The sequence below is a fragment of the Pseudopipra pipra genome, chromosome 1, assembly GCF_036250125.1.
Source record: "Pseudopipra pipra isolate bDixPip1 chromosome 1, bDixPip1.hap1, whole genome shotgun sequence".
Classification (NCBI taxonomy): Eukaryota; Metazoa; Chordata; class Aves; order Passeriformes; family Pipridae; genus Pseudopipra; species Pseudopipra pipra.
In genome coordinates, this window is record NC_087549.1 from 131,778,027 (window position 1) to 131,797,531 (window position 19,505).

General features: G+C 37.9%; 1 protein-coding gene across 5 annotated transcripts in view; it reads left to right on the top strand.

The window, feature by feature from the left end:
* Positions 1-19,505, top strand: part of CDK6 (cyclin dependent kinase 6) — a 141,375-nt gene that overhangs the window by 49,761 nt on the left and 72,109 nt on the right. For all 5 annotated transcript variants that reach the window (XM_064677594.1, XM_064677565.1, XM_064677574.1 and 2 more), the window contains exon 4: positions 7,635-7,802. In XM_064677594.1, coding sequence (XP_064533664.1) covers positions 7,635-7,802 — 168 coding nt within the window. The remainder of the gene's footprint in view (positions 1-7,634; positions 7,803-19,505) is intronic.

The following is a 19,505-nucleotide window of genomic DNA, read 5'->3' on the forward strand; positions in this document are numbered from 1 at the left end:
CTCTATAATTTAGTTAAAATTTTGTATTTTTCCTAAATTTTGTGCACAGTTGTGGTACTTTTGCCTGAGACTGACATATGATGTTCGTGATACACAGGCAGGTCCGTGCATAATAGTGACATTTGCCACTAGTCTGTCTGTGAACTAGTTGACTGATTATTGTATTTCACAGTAATTTAAAGGACTTCCTAATCATGGTTACCTTGCTACTTCCAGTAGCAACCAAAATAGTCTTCAAAACAGTGTTTTATAATCTCTACACATTCAGGTATTGTATCTTTTAAATTGCTACACAAGCAATTCTAGCCATTAAAAAACAACAACAACAAAAACAGAAAACCAACAAAACAAAAAAACAAGACAACTTAGCTGTATTTGTTTCAGTGTTTATTGCAGTGGGCTACCATATATAGCATTGCCTTTAATGGGATTATTCAAAACATTAAAATGCATGTATACATACATGCATATTTTTGTGAGTGTGCATGTCCATAGGGTTCTTCATCCTAACAATTGGATAATCCAGAATCCCTTGCATGATTTGTGCTTTGTTTCTTACAAAAGTCATTTAAAATAAATTAGAGACTGTTTATCAGAATATATTTTAAAATATCTTTTAATCTACTCTGAGTGTATTAAAGTATCTCTGATATGATTAAAATAATTTTACAATTCAGAGGTAATTGCACTACTTCATATTTAAAAATATATATAATTGTTAATTATTTTCCAATAGATTGTTTACCTTTAGGGTATCAACATACAAAACTCTGACACTATTAGACCAATTCCTTGTGTGTGCTTGGCAGATATTAATAATGCACTAAATGAATTGGCTGTATTTTGCTCTGCACAGCATTTTACTCTATGAACAGAAAACTGAAGGTTTTATCTTGTATAGTAAAGTTGATTAACATGGCTAAGTGAGTGCATCATTTGAATGTATTGTTTTCTTATCAAAACAATCAACATATTTAAATTGAACATGCTGTTAAGTTCACATTGTCTTGGTACTCCGCAGTTCATTGACAGGAATATCACAGCAGCCTTCTCTTATGAGGAATGACCCTTAACCATGTGAATACTTTCATGGAAAGCAATAGAACTACTCTGAGATAAACTGTTGCCCAATGTAAGGAAAATTAAGAGGTTTATATCCTGTATATTGAGTTGGATCATGGATGACTCCTGAGAAGCTGTAGTGTGGTTAGGAGAAGGCAGAGAGCGCAGCCTCCTCCTCCCCTTTCTGAATGCCCTGCAGGGAGATTGAGCAGAATAGCTTTCTCCTGAGAGAAGGAACAGGGCACAAAGGCGGGGATCTGTCTGCTCTTACTGTGTCCCAGCCACTGCACCCAGACAGCTGCATGGAGAGGAGCATCCTGCAGCTCTGCAGACAGTGGCAGATTGCGTGTCTGCCCCCACCATCACAGTCATGGCATTCTAGATAGGCTGGTGTGATGGGTTCCCAGCGCAGTGTGAGGACAAGAGTTAAAAAAGAAAATCACTGCATTTAACAGGGAATCACTACATTATTGCTAATGCCTTTGGGATTCAGTGTAACAACATTAATCATGTCTTTTGCTATTCATGGATCTGTACTGTGTAATTCCTCAGGAATGCCATTGTTTTTTTGGCATTAATTAATGTTGACTGTTTGTTACAAAGCATAACCATAGAAGTGCTGTAATTATTCTGCTTCAAAAATGGGCCTCAGAGAATGTGACAACTCTTTAAACTTTCATTCCATCATGTTTAAAATCACTCTTTAAATTGAAAGCATTATGATGGTTGAGGGTTCTGTATAATCCTGTAGGATATGAAGGAAGCCTCATCCTGCTCCCCTTTTGCTCAGAGAACGTCCTGTTTCAGTGAGAGGCAGTGAGCCTTTTCATCAAACTGCCTTGACTGATTCATTACACATTGCTGTCTAAAACTCATCTCCTTTGTTTACACTTGTGGTCGCCTTTTACGCAAACACTCCTACAGGAAATGTTCAGGATGAGTATCCCAACACCTGCCACCCAAAATAGGGACATTGCATTCTGCTCAGCAAAAGGAGAAAAATGAGTTACAGATAGACAGAAACTCTGGGTGAAGGATGCAGGTTGTTGTGCAGCTGCATGAGATACTCCATAGAAAAGTAGGAGAAACATTAGGAGATTTCAAAGGATTGTTGTGCTATACAAAATGTTAGCACAAAAATTGAGCAGGAAGAGGAGAATAGGCAGGTAGAAAAAAAAAACAAACAAAAAAAAAGCCATACAAAGCACGTGTTAGTATAAATTTAGGGTCTGTTATTGTTGACAAGGCTCTGTACTGCATTGCTTTTATTTGGTATTAGGAAGTCCTATCACCATAACAAAGAGCAATCTTTAAAGGTTTTTCTTTCTTCATGTAGTAGCCAATGGAGGAAGAATTTGAGCTTCACATAACAAGCAGCCAGTCATAAGTGTATGTTACCTTGGGGTGCATGTGTCTTCTGAAGTCATATTACTTTGGTGTTTTCCTTCGGGTTGCATCTTACTGTGTTCCCCTTTACCAAGACAAAATGTAGCATTCATGCCTTTACCACGGTTGTGGGTTAGCCTAGCCCAGCAGTCAGACTTCCACCCAGGAGCTCACTCACTTCCCCCACCTCAGCTACAGAAAGTAGAAAAGAACAAGAAGCAAGAAAGCTCATAGTCTGAGAGAAGAGAGATTGCTTACCAGTCACATCATAGGCAAAATAGACTCATCTTGGAGAAAATCAACTTAGTTTAATACCAGTCAAGATAGATATTGAATTGCTAATTCAGATGGTGGTGAAAAAAGGCAGATGTTCAAATAACACCTTCCCCTGTCTTTTTGCAGGCTACACATCACTTCTGACTGTCCTCACCCCAAGCAGTACAGGAGAATGGCGTGTGAGGGGTTGTGATCAGTCCATAGCAGCTCCTCTCTCCTGCTCCTTCCTCCTCACACTTTCTGCCTGCTCCAGCCTAGGTCCTTTCCACAGGCTGCAGTTTCCTCAGGAATATCTGCCTGCTCTAGTGTAGGTCCTCCACGGGCTGCAGTGTGGATATCTGCTCCACCATGGAGTATCTCCTCTTTCTCCTCTTACTTCTCTTCCTCCTCCTCTCACCTTGGTGTTTCCTGTGCTGTTTCTCACTCCTTTTGTTCCCTTTTCCTCTTTTCCTCCATCTTTTTCTTCCCTTTGTTAGTTATGTTTTCACAGAAGCACCACTGTCCTGGCTGATAGGCCCAGCCATACACTGCAGTGGATCTGACAGAGCTGGCTGGAGCTGAGTGTGTCTGGCAGGAGACAGCCCATGGTCTCCCCTGACAGAGGCCCCTGCAGTCCCAGCTGCTGGTGCCCAGGCACCAACACCACAACCAACTTCACAGTTTCTTTTTTCTTTGAGTAGATACTTGAATGTTTTGTCGAAAGCCATGCCATCCTCTTTTGGGTTAGGCAGGTAGAGTCCTCCTCCAGAGAATCTGGCTGGTCTTAAACAAGTAATAAGTTATTGCAGATAACTCACAGATATTTTCTTTGCAAGTCAAGAAGGTTGGTGACTCTTAAAGAATCAGAGTGGTATTTGAAAGCCAATGGCTTGGAAGGGATTTATGGATCAGACACTGGAGGAAGATTAAGAGGGGTCAGTGAAAGATAGAGTCAAGAGGGGATAGGACAAGGTGGAGAGAGAAGTCTGTAGGAAGTCAGGGCTTTTTGCTCCTGCTGCCCCTGAGTGGGGAAGTGTGTGCTGTGAAGCTCCCTTTGGCAAAGGCAGCACCAGCTGCTCAGCCTCGCCCAAGCCTAGCCCCATCCCCCTTGATGCTAGAGGAAGAATATGCAGAACGTACCTCTGTGTATTATTGAGACTCATGACATAATATGGTGTTGCTTGAAAAGTTCATCGTAACTTGGTCCTGACTTCACTGCTGATAAATTCAGTAAATATCAGACTGAGCAATCATTGTCAATACCATATATGGTGGAACAGGCAAAGATGCAGCATATCCATAACAAATTTTGCTCCTGTTTCCATTATGAGGCTTTTACAAAAATTAAAGCTACATATTTGCCTCTAAAGAAAGTATGTTTGTTTGTTGCATCCCAAAATAGCTCAGTTTTCCAGTTACAGACAAGTATTTTAGATTTCTGCATAGACTGCATTGAAAATGTAGCCTGAAAAGGAAGAAATTGTAAAGCCATGATTGTCTGAACATAACCACAGTGGGATAATGTACATATCTTCAACTTGAGCAACAGCAGCCATCGTAGGTTTTGTAATATTAGAGCATGACAGAATTGTGTAGTCTGAAACAACAGGCACATTCTGTGTCTTGTGTTTGTAAACATGCACTATCCAAAGAACATCTGATAGACGTCAGTAGAGGTTTGATCATGACTCATTAGAGCTTGTTCCATTAATCTCCTAAGGCATGAAACTTCTTGTTTGTGGAATAGAATTGATCACTTTTCAATTAACTTTTGAAATATGATTTTATCAGTAATTCCAAAGTGCAGTATACCTATCTATCACAGAAAATTTCTCAGTGAAAAGCAGACATGGAAAAAACTAATCCTTGAGGCACATGAAGACTCTCTTGTAGTTATTTCTAGATCATAGTAATTGAGATAATACTGGGTATTCATCACTAATAAAAATGGATCCATTTCCGTCAGATGAGTGGAATTATCCTGATTTAATTAGGTAGTGATCTGGCTTGTGCATGTTTACAGCTTTTATCCAATTTGCTAGCAAAGGTTAGTATCTTCTGGTGTTAGTTACAGTGTCAAAGAAAGCACACAGCCCAGACCGAATCTGATGTTTGTTACAAGTGGCTGAGCAAGAGAATGAAGTCATTTCTCAAATGTGAGGCCTAATGGTTTTTGACTAGGCTTGTGTACAGCACAAAATTAATCATTCATTATGGATAAAAAAACAATTTAAAAGTTCTCTCTTTTATTTGCTTTGGTATTGAAAATCCATTTGTGTAAATAAGTATCAAATTCTAGGCTGTACTATTTGGGACTCTATTTAAAATGCGTAATAATAAGCCCATGTCATGATTTTGGCTTCTGCTCTTTTCCTAAGTTGCTGGGAATTTAAAAACAGGACAAAAATGAATCAAAAATACCAAATAGTCTTTTTGCATCCAAGCACCCTTCTTTACACACATGAATCTCTGGGCTGTTCTTCCAACATAATTTTAAACTGAAATCCGTTCATACCTGTAATAGTAAGTAATAAACATAATCAACAGTCCAAAATGAATACTAGAGAATAGCCTAGATGGACTAACTCTGGATTTCCTGGAAGAGAAAATACAGCATTTTTTCTCCCTCAGTTTTTCTTCTTTCTAACACCTTTTAAATTTACAGTTTCCTGGTTTTCTGCAGCACATCTCATTTTTTCTGTGTGAAAAGAACTTCTGTAAATGATATTCATCTCTTGAGTCCTATGAAGGGAGGGAAAGATATATCACTTTCCATTTTCAAGTATTTTCTTCTTTTACCTGTGCCTGGAGAAGACTGCTTGCAACTTGCTATGAACAGAGCAGAAGTGTGTTTGCTGTGCTTGAGGAAGAAAGTCGAAACAAAACCAGCATCAGTTATAGGAAAAAATATTCTTGATATGTTTGGTAACTGCAGGAATGAGTTTACATACTTGACAAATGAGTAGGGTGCATAAATGTCACCAAAAAGGGACTTGCCAGGGTCTACTGACTAATCCTTCAGTTCTTTAAATGATTTTTTTATTCAATATTATGTCTACCTGGAATAAAAAAGTAAAAATAGGCCCAAATTCAATTAAGTTCGTACTTAAAATAACCATACACTTCAGTGTTCTTGGTGTGTTCTTCACATCTGCAAGACTGATCCAGACTGTTGAATTTTGATATAAGTTATAATGACAGGGAGTGAGAAGATAGGACATATATTAATTCTGCTGATGAATGAAACCCACAGAGCTGTAGTCCTAGTTCTTACACAAATTTCTGAACTGCAGAGGAAAATAACATAAATATAAGAGGATTAAATACACTTTGTATATTTGTTTTAAAGATGTAATCTGTATTATACCAGTTATTGAAATTATCAGATCTCAATTTTTTCTGGGGAAGCAAAGGAAATAAAAGGCATCAGCTAACAGGAAATGGGGTTCTCGGTTTACCACCGTCCTTCAGAGGTGATGATAATTAAATGCTGTCACAGCATCCATAGCTCCACTGTAGAATCTCCATCATCAGAGTCTTCAAATAAATACTTTTATTTATTTATGAGCAGGCTATATACAGAGGTGGCCATCTTTTATCAGAGGTCAGGTTAGAGCTTTCAACCTTAATATCTATATATTTTATAACATTTTCTGTAAAGATGATCAGGGAACATTACAGGAAAATAATAATTTTGTGTTAAATTATGTAGCAGTGTCTGTAAAGTGTCCCTTAAAAATGCATCCAACTAAAGCGGTATTATCAATTTGAATGTTTTGAGCTATTTTTAAACGCGTTTTCAGATATAATTCCTTTTAATAGTGCCTTGAATATTTACTTGAAACATGCCCAAGTCCATAGAGAAGAACAAAAGGAACCAACTTCAATTTACCCTTCTTCCCTTTTCTCATATTTCATGCCACACCCTCTCCAAGATCATATTGGTTGCTAATAACAGGATTGGCAGACACCCTGCTGCATGGCTTATGGAAAGGGCATATGTCACCAGCAAACGTAGAACTGAAGTTTCATGAGCTCAACTCAAGTGCATACAGAAAATAAACTTTGTCTGGTTTGTTTCTTTCTTGTTGCAGCATCTTCTTGTAACTGCCTGTTTTGCAAATATAATTCTCAAGTTGACATTATAATTCTAATTTGGAATTCAGGGGATTTCTAGTATTTGGTTTTGAGTCTGTTGGTTCATTCTTTTCACATTACTAAGATTAATGTGAAAACATGAGTATAGATCAAATAGTTTCTTCAGCTGTGGAAATGTCATGGAAGATTGTATCACTATAACAAAACAGAAAGAAAAACGAGAACTGTTAGTTATTATTATTACACTAATTTAGTGCTAAGCTTTCATCTAAAGATAGTTTCTGTACTATTCAGTAAATTCTGTACAATAGGTTTTGCCAAGTGAACTTTTTCCCTCTATAACATTAAATCCTGGGAAGTTTGTCATTTAAACGGTTTTTTGATTGAAACAGATCTTTGTGCCTGTTGAAATGAGTGATAAAATTTCACTTCACTGGGGCAGGACAAAGCATAAACTAGTGAGATGGAAAGTGGTGTGTGGTTTAAAGTTAAAAAAAAGAGTTACTATGTATTTTTTTTACTTGAACAGCATTCTTCTAAAGTTATCCTGGGATTTACAGACATACTTTTGCTATTTCTTTTAAGTATATTGACTAATCTTAATACTTCTGTCAATCAGCTTCAGTTCAACTAGAAACAATACACTAAGGATACCTGTTCAACAGGTTGTAACAACATCCTGTCCATTTTATATTATTAGTTGGTTTTATCTCCTGTCCACATATTTAGGTTGATATTTAGTAAATTAGTTTTGCATATTATGACAAGGAGTTTGCTTCTCTGCCTGGCACTTCCTCTTGATAATTGCATATTAATTTCTCCTTTATATGTAGGATATGATGCTTCAGCTGTTTCGGGGACTGGATTTTCTGCATTCGCATCGTGTGGTGCATCGGGACCTGAAACCTCAAAATATCCTTGTAACCAGCAATGGGCAGATAAAGTTAGCTGACTTTGGCCTTGCAAGAATCTACAGTTTTCAAATGGCTCTTACCTCAGTGGTAAGTTCTCAAGGCTTTTATTTTCTTTTAACCTAGCAGAGTGAACCATCTCTACAACTGAAGTTACTTGTGTCTCTGAAAAAAAATACTTTCCAGCCAGGATTGAAGTTGTGGTTACGTTGTACAAGTAATCGATTACTGATTACTGGCTCTAAATTAAATCATAACTGATTAGTGAAGGATAGGTATGTGCTAGTTTTCTGAAACTCCATCAGTCAAGCTTCTGTATTGATACTGACTTCTTTTGTACATTGAGTCAGACAGGTAGGGTTGAAGTTTCTGATCCCGAGGTATCTTGCCCAAAAAAACCCCACAGGTACTTGAGAAAATGCCGCACTGTCATGCTCTGATTTTCCACCTCTGTGAATATGGATTCAGTGCTTCCTTCCATATGTTACTGAATGATTCCAAATAGGGCTGTGCTGGAGGAAGCTCAAGTGGACCTGGCAGCCAAAATCACAGCTATTTCCCAAGCTGGCTGTTCAAGAGCACCCCCAGCATCACTAGGACCCCTGCCACTATTGCCACTCTCCCAGCGGCTCTCCTGGTTGTCCTTGGCTCAGACATGAGCTCACTCACAGAAGGTCGAGCTCTCTCCTGCATTAGTGCTGGAGATGCCCTGCTAGCTTCTCTCTTTTTGACCTCATTTCCATATTTGCTGGCCCTGCCCCCCAGTCAGCTGCTGTTAGGTTGGGACGGCATCTCTGAAGGATGTTGAAGAGCAGCCATGCTGTGTGTGTGTTTGGTATCATTTAGGTTTGTTGCCTGCTCATGATTTTTTTTGCTTCCATTTTCTATTCTGAATATCACAACTGCCATGACAGTATCACTTATGATAACAACAGAAAATGGAGAACTGCTAAGAAAAGAAACTGAAAGGATGCTCTTTGCATTTTACATCATATTATAGAAGTGAGCCTGCCTCATGTTGATAAAAAGCAATTTATTCTTATTATTAGTTACTGCGGGGGTCTTCCCATTGTTATGTGATGCAACTATGGACACCTGGCTTCAGTGTGAATGAAGGCAGGAAGCAACAGAAAATTGTATGATCATTTTGCTAAGCATAGGAAAGCGTCCTTGTCATATAAAGCATATGTAAACCTGTGTTTTGGGACTAGGTTTTTTCATTGCCTGTAGGATTTAGTCTAATTCAAAGCTGGAGGAATCTGTTTGCTGAGATCAATGAAGACTGATCATGTAGTACCTCAAAACAGAGCTTTGAAGAAAATGAGAGAAAGGTTCTTCCTGAATTGCCATAAATTTTTATTTCCCATTTACCAGTAGCAGCTTCAATTGATCCATAAAATTATTTAAGCTAAAATTGCAGAATATTTTAAGTTTTCCAGCAGGATGTTTTTGAAAAGTTCTTCATATAATAAGGAAAAAATATCTACAGAACCGTGCAGGAGTTTGCCCATGATCATGTAGCCTTAATAGGAAGGAAGGTCAAAAGAAATAGAGTGCATCTACTATGGCAAAAGAGCTGCTTGTAAGAGAACATTGCCAGAATTACCTTCTAAAGGATGTACATGTGCTCAAGTATCCAATACTTGCATGCTAGAAATCATGTTTTAAAACCCATTAGCTAGTACCCTTGGCATTGCTGTGAACAAGAGTTGTTCAGACTAAAGGATTATCTACATGAAAGTTTGTACTGTGTTCACATAAGCATTCCGGTGTCATTGCAGCTATGCTAAAGAATATTAAAATAATTGAATCATTCAGTGACAAAGTATAATTAAGTATTAAAAACCATTGGCCATGGCTTTTTTAAGTTAAAAATTTATTGCTTTTAACACATTTAGTGTTCAGCACCTTCAAAATAAACTTTTGTCTGGGTGTGTAGAAGCTTACAGGGGAGTGTTGCTTAGAAGGTGATAAATGTGGTATGGTTTTAAATGTCAGTCTTCGTTGCTTCTACAGACTGATGGTCAGAAACTTGTACTAAATGTGTATTAGGCATCAATTTTTCTTTTCGGATTTTAACTTTTACTTTTGTCTAGCTGTTTGGGTGTGCAAATTCTTCTTTTCTTTCCCCCTCCGATGAAACTCAGTACAGAAAACAAAACTAAAAAAAAAAATTTCTGGTTTTTAAACTTGAAGACATTCTTGATTTTACCATTCCTAAAATACTGTAAATTGTAGTTATTCACCAGGAAGTGAGTAAATTTTCATTGACTATAGCAAGACCAGTTTTGTTTTGAACTGTTTGCAGAAAAAAAACATAGCATTATAAAAGACATTATAAAAGCTAATAAAATCCTGTCTTGCAAGGACTTGCTTCGGAGTATATTGAAAAGTGATAGTGCAGACAGCCTAGTGATAAAAGGTCCATTGCATGTGCTATAATTGTGATTGATAAAAGGGCTCTGCAGCGTTTCCTTCAGAAGAGAAGCTTACTGCAAGATAAACTACAAGAATCATCTTTTGAAGTATCAGATCGTTCCCAAGATGCATCCTCATTCATTGCTCACAAAGAAACTCTTCAGATGGGAAAAAAGAGCTTGCCATGAAAGTAATCCAGTAAAAACTGATCCAGCCCAAGTGCTCTGGGTGCTGCAAATGGTAACTTCAAAGCAATCTCTCTCTAACAGCCAGTTATTTACACAATGCTAAAGAATCCTTCTGGCAGACTGATAGTCCAGGCATATTGCTGTCATTTAAAGAAACCTCTTGATATTTCTATCAGTGAATGAATAAAAGATTCAAACAAATGTTACGCAGGCTTGGGGGGGGCAGGGTGGAGATCACTGCTCCCAGCTGTGTTCGGACTGAGAACTGATATGGGTCTGAAATAACAGCAACTAGAAAGAATGAGGTCGGGCGGGGGTATCTCAGATGGTGGGTAATAAGGCATGCTTTTGGTTTCATACAAAGTTAGACTATTTTTCAAGTGTTGGTCTTGGCCCTTGGGGAAATTTTGAATAGGCTGTGTGGTAACAGAGAAGCTCCGTAGGACAGAGGAGGTGGATTGATGTGACTGTAATTTTAGAGCTTGATAGCAAAAGCTAATGAACTGTCACTTTTTTCCTGGTGCAGAAAAATAGGCACTTCATTCTGCCTTTCTCTGAGCAAAGGAGCACGTGGGTGTCTGGAAAATCTGAAGTTGTATTATGAAAAAGAAGTAATCCATTTATCTATTTCTATTGACTTCTAACTGCCTTAAAGAAAGGAAATGAAGCTGAATCATTGCAGACAAGAATGTTAAGTGAGATAAGTACACACAATTGTGATCACGGCATCTAGGTGGAGCTGAAGCTGTCCAGCTTTTAAAACCTGGCCAGCATCAGGATCTTGAGTGAAACCAGCAAAATGTTAAGCATTTGTAACACACAGTACTGTCTTTGAAAACATGTGATTTACCTTATGTGTAACTTAGGTGCAACTGAGTTGCACTTAGGTGCAACTCATGAAATTCCAACAAAATTGATTTATGTCTTCCTTTTTAAAAAAACGCACTTTTTTTCAGATTTACCCAGCATTAGATGGGAAAATGCATCACTTTCTCTGCTGATGCTCTAAATTGTTGAATACTAGACCTGGCTAAATAGATTTTTAAAAAGAGAAGACACAAAAAATCCTGCAGTTTCTATCAGTAAATAATTTTATATTTTGCTAGCATTTTATTTCAATGTTTCTTCAGGATAAAAACTTTCCATCCATTTCTGGCAGTCACTTCAGTGCAAATGGTTTACATGTCACATCATGCAGGAACTTGGATTTCATTTTGTTGTTATAGTAGTAGCAAGGGAGCATAAAATAGTTTTTGCTAACTGGCTTACTTTGTAAATATAAATATATAAATTAGTTACAGCAACAAAAACAGCAACAAAAGAAGATAGAAAAGGCCTCTTTCAAAGAGGAATGAGTACTTCCCTGTTTTTTGCCCACTGTTTGATTGTAGTTTTCTAATAAATGCCACCTGTTAGTAAATAATGTAAATGTTAACTCTTTTCTGAGCCAATATGATTGATGAGAGCCGATGTAAAGAACTTCTTTTGCTTTGCCTTGGTTTTGTCTCCTTTTTTCCCTTTTTTGTGGTCGCCGCTTCCTGTGCTTCCCAAAATCCACCTATTTATTTGCATGTCATATACACCCTGCAGATCCCATTCTTATGTTGGATATGTTCCAGCAAACCAGGAGTGTCTTGCAGAGCAGCTTTAACTTGAGATACGTTGACTATCCCTAAATGGACCTGATTTGGCAATCTATTTAAAGTTCACAGTTATCATCAAATATAGGAGGAGACCTCTGGAAATTAAGCAACCACCTGCCGCTGGTTAAACTAAGTGAAAATATGGGCTGTGTTAAAGAGTGTCCTAATGATATCGGTATGGTGATACTTGATTTTGTTTCATGCATGATTTGATAAGAGCATAACTCTTCCTCCCTCTGATAGGTGGAAGTGACATTGTTTTGGTATGCACTGAGCCTTTGCTGTTGTGAGGAGGCACATCACATGAGATTTAGGCCCTCATCTCCAATTCTTTCATTATGGTGCATTTTTCCAGTCCACCCAAATGTCCCTGAAAAGGAAAATGAGTCACAGACAGACATCCAGTGGATCAAAATATGTGGTTTTGAGCTTGTCAGTGCTGCTGCTGCGAGTTTGAGGCTATTTAGGAATGCAGTATGATTAAAATTATTGGCTTATTGAAGGAAAATCTGTCTTCCCTCCTAATACACAGTTCTGCATAACAAGTCCATGTATCTGGCTTTGTGAAAAAAATTACTTTTTCTGATATTTTAACATCTGGAGGGATCTTTATTGCATCCTCCCAACACCCCGTAGGAAAGTTATTTCCATCACATAAAGTGAGTCATTTATCTCTGGAGTCATCTTAGGAACTCAAATCATTACTGGCACATTGACAGTAAAGTCTGCAGCTGGCTAAAAACATTTTAATATATATTTATGATGCTGTCACTCCGTTCAGATGTTCCCAAAGAGGGCTCAGAATTATATGAAAATAATGACAAAACAGGTTGTTCTATGTCACAATATCAGTCAAAGGGCAATATGGAAATACATGTGGACAGAAATAGCAAATTAGAAGTTTCTTATATTCATCTGCATTATGATCTTATAAGATCATTTTCAAAACCAACTATTAATTTTTGTTGGCCATCGTAAGAAACTTTTAAGTCTTTAAGGCTTGTCTGGAAGAGCAGTACTGGCTGCTCTCATAGAGACAGAGGATTTATGGCAAGGTTGTTATTTTTAGAGACACATCCTAGAGATAATCTACGGGTGCTGTTTCACAGTTGGCATATGTAGATGTAACACTTCTACTGCTGCTGAAAGGATGGTCCTGCTTTTGACTGTGCACTCCCATCACTTCCCTCGCATTGGCAGTAGTGGTTGCTCCCTTGCAATCAGATTGAAAATGAGCCCTGTAAAGGTAGTTGTTAGTTTTCAGGTGGATTAGTGAATGCAAATCACTGCACAGCCACGTGAATAAAGCGCACACAGAGGAGAGTGAGCAGAAAGATGGGGTCATCCACTCCCTAGACACCATAGTCTTAGATTTGTTGGAGTCAGTTATGAAACCACATCTGAAGTGTTCAATTAAGGACCCAAATAACTAACTCAAAGGCGGAAATGTTTTTCAAAACCTCACAGCTCATGCTGACTTACACTGTTTTGAAGATGTTAAATGAACCAGCTACTGGTTCATTTAAGGCTATTTCTGTATCTGACTGTAACAAAACTTTTAAGGGCATCTGTATCAATGTTTGAAGTATTTTTTACCAACTCCGTGCCAAGGCCTGGGTTCAGGGCTCTGTGCTGTTCTCTGCAGCTGATGCCACGACTCACCCTTGAGACCTGTGAGGAATGCAGGGAATGCAACCCTCTGCTCTGATTCAGGCCCAGGTTTATCATGAACCATAAAAAGCCTATCTTTTAATCTTTCAAAGAAAGTAAATTATTTCACAGTAAACAAGCAAATTGGCTCCATATGAGACTATTTTCTGTGACCAAAAACTCCTTTCCAGAGTTGCAAATGTTAGAATATATGGTATGTGAGGACGGAGTTTGTACATACTGAGCTGAGCATGTTTTGCAGCCCTGGAGCTGCACAAGTGCAGCCTTGTAGAATAAATTTACCTTGTGCTGGTGGAAAAAAAAAAGGAAAAGAGGCACAGCTTTGAGCACAGTTCATATCAGAACAAAGGAAGTTTTTGCTGAGTTGGGCCAAAGTTTGACTATGTGCTTTATAAAAGGATAATGTTCAACAGAGGATGCTTATGAAGGAGAGTAAGAAAGAGCTTTCAGCAATCAGCTTTCAGAAATGTAGCAATTTCCAGTGCTGGAGCTTGTGTCTGGATCATCTTCTGTAATAATTACTCAAGTACCTATCTTCCATAAAGTAATCTACTTACTTTCTGAACCATTTCTGCTTTGGGCTGCAGTTAACTTTGGCACTGTGAGAAAAGCTCTATATTTTGTTTTAAATCTGACACCTGATAATATTACTTAATATTATCCTCTTATCTTTTCACTTTAGGGTGAAATTTGGTGGTAGTTTGCAATAGCACAGTTCTGTTGATGCAAGAAAAATGTACTCAGTGCAAATAGGCCTTCACATGTTGATGTGAAGATAAAATGACCTCTTTCTCTTTCATGTAATAAGATACAGTATACATTGCTAGTAATGGTATAGTACTGCATTATGGTTTTCAAACAAATATCTGGTGAACAGACTGTAGGATATAGAACTGAATTTGTAAGGAACAGACTGTGTTTAATCTGCTTTAAAAAATGGGGGCAGAGGTTGTAGAAGGGGAAAGAGTAGGCAGAGAATTACTACTGCGTATTTTCTCTAGATTATAAAAGAGCATCCCGCTTTTGTGTGACTGTACTTCTATCTTCTGTTTTCAGATGTAAAAATATGTGGTGCGTTTCCCCCACCCAGTGATTTACATCTTTGTACTATTTTTCTGTTGATTTAAGTGGGTCTGTTTTTACATCTACTCCCAGTGATAATTGAGTGGGTTGGATTGTAAAAACAATTTGATTGTTTGACAAGGTCTCTCCCTGTGTATTTACAAAACTGTTCCCACATAATTTCAAACCATCCTGAAACACTAAAATGCAGCCTCAGGTTATGCTCTTATCAGAGCACACTGAGTAAACAGGCATGGGCCTGTTTGGTACTTGAATGTGAGACAGCCAAAGGAAGAGGAGCAGACAAAACAGCATACTCTCCTTGGAGCTCCTGCTATTCCAGAGTGAAGACAGGTGTCTGTACAGTGCTGACAGAAATGCTCTTAGGGCTTAATGTGTAATAAAAATGAGTCACTGACACATTTTTGCTGTGGCAGGGAAGTAACCATAAATTTCCTCTGTGCGCTGGCCAAAGTCCTGGTGTAGAAGATATTTCTAATTGAGAACTCTCTTGTAAGGTACACCCCTGGAAATTTGTCTTAGCCTAACAGTATTTAGTACTTGCTCAGTATTGGTGGTATGGAATTCTTGAGGTCAAAATGAGAAGAGCTGAGAAATCATCCAGTCCTTTTGTGAAACTAGCAAGATTGTTCTATTGTGTTATTTCTAATGTTTTGCCTCTGTTAATTTCAAATGTGCCAAGAAATATGGATTCCATCACTTCCCATGGGAACCTGTTCCAAAACCTCTATATAAACTTTCTCAGAGAGTTTCCTTGATGTCTAGCCTTCAATTTCCCACTCTTAATTTAACTCCATCCTATTCTTTGTTATTATATGCTGATGGGTAGTAGATGACCACGGCCTTGTAGTTGCATTAAAGAAGTCAGTTACATATTTCTGTATACATTCATCCTTGCAAAATGTGGTAAGATATATCATTTGATAAACAGTGAAAGTGTAATAGCCCTAGATTTTCCAGATTGCAGTAAATTATAGGACACCAGAGAATTCCACTAGATTTCTCTAGACTTCCCATCTTCAACATTTGGAGAGGAGGAAGATAAGTTACACTAAAAGGATTATTGAGCTACAAGATAAATTCCTCAATATCTTACAAATAACTTGGTAGCAATCTGCAGAGATCTCATGCAGCCTAGGAGTCACCATTTAGATGAACGAAAAGAGCAAATGGAATTTTAGACTGTTATAGGTAGGATATTTTCTAAGAAATAATAAAATACTGGTGTCACAACACAAATTAGTTCATCGGAATACTAGTTTACTTTCTGTGTGGTTGAGAGATGATTTTGAACAAGAACAGCCATTTCTGTCTAATGATTAGGGAACAGGGGACACTCTTTTCTGTGAGGCAAGAAGAATCTGACTTAATTTAACAAAATTAATCGTAACAGTAGATAACAATTCATATCTAAAAACATGATCAAGGACCCTGAGAGGGAGAACACATTAGAACAATGATGGCATGAGAGCTAGTTAAACTAACTTACAGAACTTTAAATAACTTAAATAACTTTTGACAGGAAGTTAGAAAACAAAATAGTGAGATTCTGAAGCAGCCTACAGTAGGACCAGTGCAGGCAAGAAATATAAATGACTTTGAGAGGGAGCTTGATGAATTCCTGTGATGCAGTTGGCAAATCTTGGTGGCTGCGTAGTCCATTCCAGTTCCATATCTCTGTATTTGCCCCCTTCAAGATAGTCAGCTTTGTCAGAAATGGACATCACGAGCTCCACTCTTAATGGAAACAGCTTTCAGCAGGTCAGATGGATTGGCATAAATGTCAGAGCAAAATTCATTTGCCAAAGAAAGAAATGCTGAGCTACTTGACTTTATTGAGACAGAGCAAATAATGGAGATGGTCTCATAAACCAAAGGAGGCTACAGTTAAAATAAAGGCTAGCATGAAAGCACAAAGAATTAAAATGAAATAGAAAAGAGAGAGACCCTTCACTAAAGAAGAAAAAAAAACAATTTAAAGGTTTCAGAAGTAGGAATGAAAGATAATCTGAAAGCAAAAATTGCATCCTTGTTGGTACAGCAAGTTGAAAAAGTCCAGATGGAGTGAGAAGTCTGATTGCAATGTTCCCCCATCTGGAAATGGGATGAACCTGGCAAGTCATCAGTGAACGACAAGCAACCTGACTTCTGAAAACCTGGACAGAAGGCCTTCCATGAAACAGGGGATGCCAGAAAAGCTTGGATAAACTTGGAAGTAACTAACAAAAATAATCTTCAACAAGGACTTGAGCAGAAGAATCAGCATGTGCAAGTAAGCAGAAACATAGACTACTGTGGAAGTAAACACCTGGACATAAAACTGAACCTGCCAGGAGACTGTTGATGTTTATGATTTTTTTACTTTGTGCATCCTGCAGACTTACATTTTCGCAGCTCAAATAATAGAAAATCCCAGGGAAGCTGACTACATTGTACTCTACAGGTATGGTGAGGAAAAGCAGCAGAAAGGAGGACTTCTGGTAGCCTTTCTAGGTAGCCTGGCTCTGACAGAGTTTCAGAATTTATACTCAGCCACAGCTGTTCAGACCTCCTATTAGGCCATGATATATATGTCAGGAACAGCCATCATTCTGAGTGGGCTGGATACTAGGAGCTACAGAGAGGAAGAAGATAGAGACACCCAGGGACACTTGCATTCTTAAAACACATAGATACCACAGAGCCTGATGGTGACTGAGTTTTGCAATCAAGGTAAAACAAAGAAGCCAAAACACTCTGGGGATCTGTAAGATCTCTGAGATGATACAGCTACAGCAGAATTTGCTTGTCTGAAACTCTAGGGGAACAGTTCTATTTAAAAGACAATGGAAAAAGAGATTCTGATCTCAAAAATTGTATTTGTTTGTAAGTAGAAAAAATACTATGGTTTATAAAACAGGAAAAAATCACTTACGTGCCAAGATTAAGAAATAATTCAGTTAAATATAAGTGCCATGGAAGATAACTGCAGAATGCTTTTCAAGACTACAAAACCAGACAGGACATACTAGTATATATTAAAAACTCCCAGTATAGTTCAATAAATTGCTCCTGACTGAAAGTCAAACCTTGGAGGTACAGGCAGGGCCTTGAGTTTTTATTTAGGTCTGTCAGATGAGTAGCAGTAGTCAAAATTGGTCTAGTAAAATGTATGGTTCTATGAAATATGCAAATCTTACCATAAGTTAGTTACTGAATGACACATGCTAAAAAATGAAGGAGAAGATTTGAAAATAAAACGATTGTTCTAAAATGCATATAGAAGTTGTCCACTGCAAAACTGGGAAAACTGAACTTGAAAATGGAGTCTGTAGAATGTGAGTGTGAATTAGAACAGCTAAAGGAGCAGATAAATTAACCATTGCACTGGATCTTGCTATTTCTGCAATGAATGCAAGGCAAACTTGTTCTGCAGATAGTCTGTGAAACACCCTTTAACTTGTGATCAGCATAGAAGATCTAATTTGTGGAGAATTGGTTTGCAGTCAGCAAGTTGTTCTGCTCTCTGGGGCAACTATCGTAACGACATCGGCATCTTGTAGTAGCTTTCCAGTAAAGATGAAAAAAACAATAAAAAAATGGAATGACTGCATATTATTTGAATACTCGGTACATTTTTTGCACTTAAAGTTCAGATGGATTTGAAACAGAATCAGAGTTTTCATCATTTGCTGAGCCTGACTGACAAAGAACAGATGATAAAAAGAAAAAAACTCAAAGCAAACTAGCATTACAAAACATGAGCAATTAATCTAGGAAGCACAGAAAACTGATGCAAAAAAAGAGGTAAAACAACCACATGCAAGTTCCTGCTGATCGTGTTTTGAGGTCATGTTGTGGATTTAATAGAGGAATAACGAGAGTAGAGACTTTCTGCTTAGGAAGCAGGAGATATTTTTTGATTTAACAAAGATATAAGTTGTACCATGTGGGCCCCATGCAAGATTGTTACCATGGAAACCTGCCATGTAAACAGCTCGTTCATTGTTCACCAGCAGGAAAAAAGAAATAAGTTTTGAAGAAATATGTAGAGACAGAGATGTGCCTTCAGCTAGTTCTTGGGCTTTATCCTTAGCTATGATTCCAAAACAACATATTTTATATGGGTATTGTCATCCAAAATTAATAGTTTTATCCTAAAACAATTATTATGTATTACAGTGAATAATAGTACCCTTAATGCTGTAGTACTTGCTTTTCACCTTAACTAAGTAGATAATGTCAAGGAGGTCCAAAGGATGGAGGGAAAAGTATGCTAACCTCCAAAAAAACTTTAGAAGCAATTCAGAGCAAGGGGTCTTTGGCTGGGACAAGCTCAGTAGGTAGTGGAAAAGACAGTCCACAATATTTCTTTCTCCTGTCCTCCACCAGTTCTTCTGCTATGCTTAAGGTAAATGACCTGGGTTTGGAAGAGACATTTTTAACAGCATTATTCCTAGCACAAATGAGCTGAAAATACAGATGTTGTGTTCTGCAGAACAGGAGGAAGAATGTCTAGTGGACAGTGAGTTGCTTCCAAAAGAAGTCTTTTACCTTGCACACACAGTCTGTGACTGGGGGAGTTTCTGCTGAAGACAAGAAACTTGCAGCTCTACAGCTGTCAACTCTACAGCCACTCACTTGAACAGAACATCAGAGATGTTTATTTATGCATCGACCAACATTGCAAAATTATTTGAGCTGAAAAGTTGTATAAGTTAACAAAAGAGTAAGACTTTTCAATTTTCAGTGTTGGAAATAGTTTTCAGGAGTTCTTCTCTCTTTGCATATCCCTTTTCAAAACACTTTCA